The sequence below is a fragment of the Wasmannia auropunctata genome, unplaced genomic scaffold, assembly GCF_000956235.1.
Source record: "Wasmannia auropunctata unplaced genomic scaffold, wasmannia.A_1.0 LD336074.1, whole genome shotgun sequence".
In the NCBI taxonomy this organism is placed as follows: domain Eukaryota; kingdom Metazoa; phylum Arthropoda; class Insecta; order Hymenoptera; family Formicidae; genus Wasmannia; species Wasmannia auropunctata.
The window spans coordinates 1294139-1303218 of record NW_012026816.1 but is presented as its reverse complement, the minus strand read 5'-3'; the positions used below and the strand labels follow the sequence as shown (position 1 = coordinate 1303218).

The following is a 9080-nucleotide window of genomic DNA, read 5'->3' as shown; positions in this document are numbered from 1 at the left end:
GAGGAGGAGGAAAAGAAAGACGTCGTCCTTTTCGTCGTCCACGGTCAGTATCCCCTAGTGGCCTTAACGAGCGAACGAGAGGCGAATCGTAACGGCGGCGGACTATCTCTCTCTCTCTCTCTCTCTCTCTCTCTCTCTCTCTCTCTCTTTCTCTCCAGGGGATATGTAGAGTTTCGCCGGCTTGAGCGCGCGAGGTCGACTCGTCGACGAGAGAGACCGGGAAGCGTCAGGACGGCGCGGAGAAACATCGCTCCGCGATCGCCGCTTATTGATTTCCGCAAGGCAGACGCCGCGCGCGTTCCCCATTTCGCGTTCTCGTCACGCGAATTTTCGGCCGCACCGTTCGTTCGTCGCCGCGTCGCGGCGTTTCGCGTCGCGGACCCCGCGATCGATTCGCGCGCGCTCCTGCCCCCGTCGCACCTGCGTGTACCTACTCTCTTTCTCTCTATCTTGCTCTTCCTCCGTTTCTCCTTTCTCTCTCTCTCTCTCTCTCTCTCTCTCTATCTCTCTCTCTCTCTCTCTTCCCATTTCCCTCTACTTCTCAATCATCCTCGATCAGTAACCATACAGCTCCCCCGCTTCCGCATCGAATGTGTTGAAGACGGTTTAGTTACCGTTGACAGGATAACGTCAGGATGTGTCTTCGTCGCGTGACTGCGCGCGGCGGCGTCGCGGATGCGATATGAGAGGCAAGACGATCCCAGGTATGAGGTAGCGAGCAATTGAAGCATGAAGCTATAAGTAGAAGCGATCAAGTAGAAGCTTGGGTATGAGGAAGCAGGAAATAGAGATGTGTAAGGGAAAATGCGGTGTGGGAGAATACAGCGTATGAGGCAGTAGAAGCCGATTAAAGTATGGAATCGCGATTTACAAGAGGGAAGCAATCGAAGCGGAAAGCGATCGAGAGATGTGAGAGAGACGCGTCGATACAGCGCGACGTGAGAAAAGGGAGGATCGGTGAGAGACACTCTTATTCTCTGTGTGAAACGAGGCACCCCACGTCGGTCCTTACCGCCGCGTTGTATGGGATTCGGAACGCGCGGATGGAATGTTTGTTGCACGGGATGGAGCGAAGCTCGCCAGCGGTGGGTACATCGTTCGATTAATCGATTAGCGGTGATAACAATTTGAGTTTGGCCACTCGCTCGGCCTGGAAACGCGAAGCAACAAGAGACGAACGCTTGCACTCTGGTAATACGGTAAATCGATCAAGATTCCTACGCGCATCGTTTCCCGTGGGTCTGACGAAATCCCGCGAAATATCGAGTTAATCTCCTTCGAGTCGCTAAATAAAATCTAACAAGGCTGAATTACTGCAAGTATCAATTTATGGTAAATTATTTCGAATAATATAGCGACAATTTGACATTCCTTTTCGCGCGAGTAAAGTAAATAATTAAACTGACCAAATTAGATTAAATAATATCATAGCATAGAGCATCTCTCACTGATTAATGACATATCTATTTATATCTGACACATATCTAAAAAAAAAAATGGTATATCATTAACTGATTCTCAAAGTTCGCACAAAATTAATGGTAATCCTGAGTATAATTGTTATTGTTTTCAACAGTTACTCTGCTGAAATTATTAGATAATAATATCGATAAGTTTTGTAAAATTCTATTTTCGTAAAACTCGAGTTTCTTTTCTAACGATTTTATTTTATTTTATTTTTGTTCAATTGACAATCGTAGTACAAATCTTCTAAAAATAAACTGGAATGTAATCAAAATCCACTTTACTAAATATCACTGACATTTCTCTAAATGCCACGTTATTTGTCTAACAAAAAACATTTTGAAAAATTCAAAATGTCGGAGTACAGTATCAAATTTATCTTTGCCACTTTTGGAACGTTTCACACTTTAAAAATTTAAACGAATCTGTCATCGAAATAAATAAAAAACAGGAAATAATGGCGATGCAACGATGATTAGAGAGCGCCGTTTTTTTTATTGATGCAAGAGTTCCCTTTAACTAAGTTTAGTTTTCCGTCAGTAATTCCTTTAGTAATTCCCTCTCTATATTTATATCATGAATATAGTTACAATATAATATTATTTACTTAATCTAGGAATCAGTCAATAACTTTGATTTGAGTCAATTCAACTTATATAATCTGAACGATCGGCTGCTATTTTTTTCGTCGCACTCGCATCACCTAAATTTACACCCGATGAGAATTCAACGGTGAATACAAACTTCTGGCGTTTTGGGAGAAAGTCCGTTTGTATCGGTCGATAGGCGACTAAAGCAGGATGAAGTGGCTACGTGCGAAGCACGATCGATGGGCGCGAGGGCTTGAGATATTTCAACGCCGAGTTTCGATGCGCGATAAAAGTATCTATCTCGAAGACACATCGGCGAAGTCAAGGCGAGAGGAAGAGAAACAAAGAGAGAAAGAGAGAGGAGAGAAGGAGATAGAGATAGAGAGGAGATAGAGAGGAAGAGAGAAAGAGAGAAAGCCGCGCGGCTGACGCGGCAACGACGAAGAGTGTGGCTACCCTTTGAAATTCACGAGCGTACGGAGAGCACGTACTCTGTCTCTCTTCTCTCTCTTCTCTCTTTCTCTCTCTCTCTCTTCCTCTGGCGGAAGTCTTCTTTCTCTTCTTTTTTTTCTTCTTCTTCGCGTGGACGGACGTGTGGAGATCCGATCGATCGATCGAAGCGAGCCGCGCACTCGAGTTTTCCCTGACCTAAGAATACACCGGCTCGAGTGCCGTGGAGAAACCCGGGGTGGAGTGGACTCCAGAATGGACCAGAGTGGGGATCGAGCGAGGAGAGAACCCCGCCCCCGTTTAAGCGACGCCGGACAACGATGACTGCGGATTTTGTCTCTTCTTTCTTTGCTCGCATTTGCTCAGACTCGTATCTCACTCGGTACTTTCTTTGTCGCTGCTCGTGTTCTCCGCAAGAATACCGCGAATGGCGAGAAAGAGAGACAAAGGGAGAGCCTTTTCCCTCGCTGAGGACAACGGATGACCGATCTGATTTCGGACCTGTTGTAACGGCACGCCGAATACGCGAGAATTCGCACGGCCGAGAATCGCGACCGTTATCGTGCCACGCGATAACCCTCTCGTGCGGAACGAGCGTCGGAGATGCAAATTCGACGTCGATGTTCGTCGGCGTCGGAGTCGTCGCGTTGCGTGACGCCGAGCGATTAGATTAGAACCCGACGACGGCGGTTCGCGGATTTTCTTCCTTTTTTTTTATACTCTTTTTGAAAGGGCGGTGCGGTTGACGGATCAATTACGTTATCGCGGATCGTCAAGTTTCTCTCCCTTGAAAGTTACCGGGTTCGTCGGAGTCTCTCGTGGGTGGTTCAGGCTGTTGAAGTTACCCGAGAGGGCGAAAGTCGCGACCTCCGCGGGCCTCGTAGAGGCACGTGAGAGGGTGCGCGACACGCGAGCACTTTCGAGCCCAGACCGTGAATCAACTGGTTCTCCTTCTCTCTGTGTCGCAGAAACGAGCCGAATGATGTTCAATTGACGAAGACCGCGCAGCGCTAGGAATGGCCCCCTTCAGTTCCGTCTTCCTGGGTGTCTGGGGAGTGTTTGTTGTCATTTTGATAAAAGGTTCGTACCACACATACACTTTGTGTTTCAACATTTTACGACACATGATCTCATCTCAAAGTATAGAAAAATCTTGATGTTTCCACTATCGACCCTATAAATTATTTTTAACGCATATCATAAAAATATCTTTTTCCTTTTTTTTTTATCTTATGTAAAACAGTATTATGTAAACTGAAACAAACATATTCGATAAAAGCTTAATTTAGCTGACAATGTATTTTAATTCTAATATATTTATAAAATTTTTACGTTATTATTATTATTAAATCTTTATACATATAAGAAATGGAAGCGTATTAGAAACTTTTCACTCCATTGGACATTGGATCATAATTCGGTGATTATATATGGTATGTTGCGCTATTAGAAGCGATTATGAAGTCCGACACAATTATCTAATGCGATTCGATTTGCACAAAGAGTCCTTTGTCCCTTCTCGGCGCGAAACAATGTACATTTATCCGAGCCTCATAAAGTTATGCTGAATTATCGGATTTCTCATGGAGATTATATCGCTCGTTAATAACAAAACATTTGCAGAGTCGACACCCGTTAGCTGGGAAGAATGGTGGACATACGACGGTATTTCTGGTAAGCCATCCGGATCGATTGTTTTTATATTATATATCATTTTTATTGTTTTATATCATTATCATATAATATTCCCTTCTTTTCTATTATCTAACATGACTCATAAAAAAAAATGTCCTCGATTAATTCAAAGGTCCTGCCTTTTGGGGTCTTATCAACCCAGAATGGTGGCTCTGTAACAAAGGTCGAAGACAATCACCAGTCAATCTTGAGCCTACTCAACTGCTTTTCGACCCAAATTTACAACCGCTTCACATGGACAAGCACAGAATCAACGGCGTACTAGCGAACACCGGCCACAGCGTCGTGTTCGCCGTGGAAAACGACACCCGCCATCCCGTCAACATCTCCGGCGGTCCGCTCAGTTATCGTTATCAGTTTCACGAGATTCATCTGCACTTCGGCGCGGACGATCGTATCGGCAGCGAGCACACCGTCGACGGACATGCATTCCCTGCCGAGGTACGGAAACGACAGAGACAAATAAAATATTTAAAGTGCTCCGACATTCCGCGCGATCTTTTCCGCTTCCGACTTCAAAGCTTGTTTGTGGAAATCAAGGTTTTAATCCAAATTAAATTCTCGTTGATGCGCTAAGTAAAGAGATAGTACTGTTTCGTTAAAAACAAAAAAAAGAAAGTTCTTTAATCTTGAGTCTCTAAAATACGTACAAAGCCCTTTGTTCTCGTAGCTTCAGATATTCGGCTTCAACTCGCAGCTCTACAACAACTTCTCGGACGCTCTACACAGAGCGCAGGGGATCGTCGCGGTATCGCTTCTTTTGCAGGTATATGCCCATTGATGCTTATCGCATGTCGAATAAAGATCGGAATAAACGATACATCATAGGCCATCTCGGTCCTTTTCTAGGTGGGCGATCTCTCGAATCCGGAGCTGAGAACGTTCACGCAGCAGCTGGATAAAATCAAATACGGAGGTGAGAAATCCAATAACGTAACGAATTCTGAAATAACAGTGCGACGCGGGAGGGGGGGGGTAGCGATCAATTTAGTGAAAACGATAATCTAATTTTAGCTGACGAATTTTAGCTGCGCGAGTTTAAAATTCTCAGGGAGTTCTCATATCTGTCAAGATTAGCATATCGAACTAATTAATGCGGGATTATATTTCTTTCATAACGACGCGGCGGTATATTTATAATAAAATATTATTTCTCACAGTGGTTACTGAACAGCGACATTTAAATTCAATTAATATTTTATCATCGAGACGCATTCAGAAGTTTCTCCGACGAATTAATAATTAATAAATACTTCTTTTTTTCTTAATAAAGTTATATGTTGAGATAGAAATACATTCGAATGAAAAAGTTACAAGATTGATGCATCTTCGAAAGTTTGATGGCGGCATGCGTTATAACTTTCTAAAAACTTCGCGCGGGGTATTGTCGCCAACTTTTTGCCAAGAAGATAAATCGATAATTACCATCATTCTTTAAGGGAACGCAAGTGTTCCTTGACGTATGCAAATACGATCGAGCGGTTATGCACGATAACTTTAGCGATACGTAACAATATACGTATCAGCTGTGTGTACCGGCGGCGTCGGACGGCAATCGGGCAGTAACACGCGTACACCGCACGTGTATGCATACGTGTACGTGAACGGAGTTGACGTTATCGATCGTATGAATTGCACAGGGCAGGCCATGGAAATTAAACGTTTCGGGGTGCGCGAACTTCTGCCGGACACGAAGCATTACATGACGTACGACGGCTCCACCACGATGCCGGCGTGTCACGAGACCACCACATGGATCATCCTCAACAAGCCTATATACATCACCAAGCAGCAGGCAAGTATCGCCACTCTCTCCGCCGGCTTTTATAAAATGCATGCACACGCCCCCGCACTCGAGGTTGTTCGCGCGCGCGACGCCAAGTATACGTATATAGCGGCCGCACTCAATTATGCAATTCCGATCATTAAGAGGGACAGAGTCTTTGAAACATCGAGGAACGCCGGCCGTTCTTCACGAGTCGCTAAAGTAAGTTGCGAAATAAGGGTGGAAATGAGGCACTTACTAAGCTCGTATCTTGAAGCAATGCAATCATAAATCACACTTGAGTTTTACAAGAATTTCTAAAAAAAATTCTATATTTACTTGTTTTTTCCTTCAAGCGTAAAATTTAACAAGAGACATTTTGATCTTAAGAATAATGAATAAATTCTCTCTCTACGGGTGTAATAATAACAAAAGTATCTATAAAAAATCTGGTTTCTTACGATAATCTTGTTTTAACGCTTGAAATATATATCGGCGAATACATAATTAATACAATGAGTTGCTACTTAGTTTTTCTCAAGTTAATAAAAGCAGCAGACTTTATTAATAGAATCGAGTTTCATTGAGAGATCTTATAAAAATAGCTTTGTACAGTAAACCAACAAATGTTTTGTTTTTGATGTATAACTTAAGCAACTCCACGCTCATATAATAATATTTGTGATAATCGATCACGTATTTAAATTAGCTGTCCCATCAGCATTGCAAATTTTGTTATTATTGATACCAATCGCATTTATCCAGGCAACAAAATCACTTGTATCTCGTACCATGTTATTTAATAACAAATGTTGATTCGGATTAAAGATCGTTTTTATTTTTTATCTTTTCAGTATATTTATGTAAAATGATCAAGCTTACTCATAATTATAAATACAAAAACGAACACATTAAAAACAATTACCTCACGTGAACAAATTATAAGTATCTCATTCATAAAAAATATTATTATATATTATTCATCTGTTAAATTAAATCTATTTACTAGAATCTTTTTATCTATCTTACATCTCTAAAAGAAAAACGCCATTAAAAATATTAAATTCAATATTATTAATATATATTCTGTTTTATATTATAATTCTTATTTTTGTAATGATTGCAGCTACACGCTTTGAGACAGTTAATGCAAGGGGACGAAAAGCAGCCAAACGCGCCACTTGCGAATAACTTTAGACCACCGCAACCCCTTCATCATCGTCCCGTTCGGACAAACATTGATTTCAATGTTCAGGTATGCCATAAAGGCACAACATGTATCTTCCCTGTTACAAAAATAATCACGCTAATTTTTGTGTTCAGGGTCCGAAGAATTGTCCGACAATGAACAGGGACATATATTACAAAGGTATTGAGCAAAATTAATAACAGGCTTTTATAGCAGATCCATAAAATAGAGTTGCTATATATATTCCAATAAATAAAATTTATAAAATTTCCTAGTTTTCTGTTTTTATTTTAAATTATGAGAATCTTTGTTGGATCACTATATATATAATCTTTTTGCTTAGGAGCTGTCACAGCTTATAAAAAAATTTTTTATTAAAATCATTCTGTTGTGTGCCTTTTCAGCCAATAGCTGGAAATAATACCCAGCACTGCCGTGAGGTCGACATTCGCAGTAACTACGCTTCTCCGAGGAACGAGCTGGAACTTCGCTGTAAGGAAAAAAATTGACATATCAATTACAGGCGGGTGACGCCAGGTCACAAAAAAAATTACGGCAGATAGAACGCGCGAAGAGGACGACCGACGACGCCCATGTTGTGGTCGAGATTTAAAAAAAAAATGCTTCGTTGTACTTATTAGACGTGAATTGCCAAGTATGTTTCCAGTTAAATCAGAAGAAGAAAAACCAAATATACCTATAGATCACAAGTTAGACGAGATAAGCTAATCGTAAGATCTATTATTATATATATATCGGTAAACTATCGAAAAAAAAGCTATGACTATCGTGGCCTGCGCGAGGGGTTGAGAGATGCAATTATATGTATAAAAATTCACGCGCAACGGAGAGCGCTATCGCGAGCAAAAGTTTATACTATATTCTTGTAATAAAAGCTTGAAAAAACGCAGAAAATGAGACGTTTCCCGACAGTTTTGCTCGATTTTCCTCTACCCAATTAATTACTCTCGTGTAAAGGAATTCTTACTATCCTCATAGTAAAATTCGTTATCTAAACAATGACTATCAATAACCTGAATTTATTTTGTAATAAATGCTCAAAAGTCGCACTTTACTTTGGCAAGTGCGGTTGAGTTCCTTCATCATCTTTCGCTAATTAAAAGATCCGTTTCCCATTATAACGTCATTGATTTTCCATAATCCCTTCACGGATTTTGTTACCTAAACAATAGCTGTCTATCTACGCTTCGATATAGTTAGTAACTTTCGAAGCTCTGTCCGCAAAGTAGTGATGCCACTGATAGGTCAGACCGAAGTTTAAGTTTGCAGGGACCTGAACTGGAGATACCGCGAGTGCACCTAGTCGATAACGCAGAATTCGCGGGCAGGACCCGGTTAATCCCCAGCTCGGCGTTCAAACGTAGCCTCAACGTCGGCGTCGCGGCTGTCCGGAGGGAAAATCGATCCCTCTTGAACGAAGTAGCTGCGCCTGCACCAGTCAGACCATTATCAGCTTTCAGCGGATTCCGCGCTGTCGCGCCTCTATCGCTTCACGTCCTTGTAGTGACCGATTCCGCTGAGGTACGTGAAGTAATCTTCTCGGCGGAATTCTTGCCTCACGAGAGAGACGAAGGCGTACTAAAGAAGAGTCTTAAAGAACGTTGAAGGAGTAAGTGGGTAGGGGGGTTGAATGTAGGAAGGGGATGATATTACTATCATTGAACCGCTACCCAGAATTCGACGGTGCTGCCCGCAAACGGCTATGCGACTAGGAAACCGGAAAGGGTGAACGGCACACAGCGGGGTGTACTGAGAGAGCAAGAGCAAGAGGGAGGGAGGGAGTGAGGGAAAGAGAGAGAAAGAGAAGGAGGGAGGGAGGGAGAAAGAGAAAAGGGAACGTAAAGGGGGAAGGTTTGAGGGAGGAAAAGGGTGAACGCGGAGGCAGAGGGTGGAGGGCGCAGAGGAG

At 42.4% G+C, this 9080-nt stretch overlaps 1 protein-coding gene across 1 annotated transcript; it reads left to right on the top strand.

Annotated features, from left to right (window-relative positions):
* LOC105449587 (carbonic anhydrase-related protein 10) lies at positions 1 to 8068 on the top strand. Its single transcript, XM_011688865.1, has 10 exons — positions 1 to 43; positions 3473 to 3584; positions 4128 to 4178; positions 4312 to 4640; positions 4870 to 4965; positions 5049 to 5115; positions 5840 to 5994; positions 7091 to 7219; positions 7288 to 7333; positions 7558 to 8068. Exons 2-10 carry the CDS (start codon positions 3521 to 3523, stop codon positions 7572 to 7574), a joined length of 954 nt encoding a protein of 317 aa, XP_011687167.1. The 5' UTR covers positions 1 to 43; positions 3473 to 3520; the 3' UTR covers positions 7575 to 8068.
* Positions 8069 to 9080: the final 1012 nt, after the last annotated feature.

Excerpts from the sequence above, each read along its gene's own strand:
- LOC105449587 (XM_011688865.1), top strand. The coding sequence starts at position 3,521 with ATGGCCCCCTTCAGTTCCGTCTTCCTGGGTGTCTGGGGAGTGTTTGTT. Across the intron at positions 3,585-4,127 it reads TGTTGTCATTTTGATAAAAG|AGTCGACACCCGTTAGCTGG; the intron begins GTTCGTACCACA and ends AAACATTTGCAG. Across the intron at positions 4,641-4,869 it reads GACATGCATTCCCTGCCGAG|CTTCAGATATTCGGCTTCAA; the intron begins GTACGGAAACGA and ends TTGTTCTCGTAG.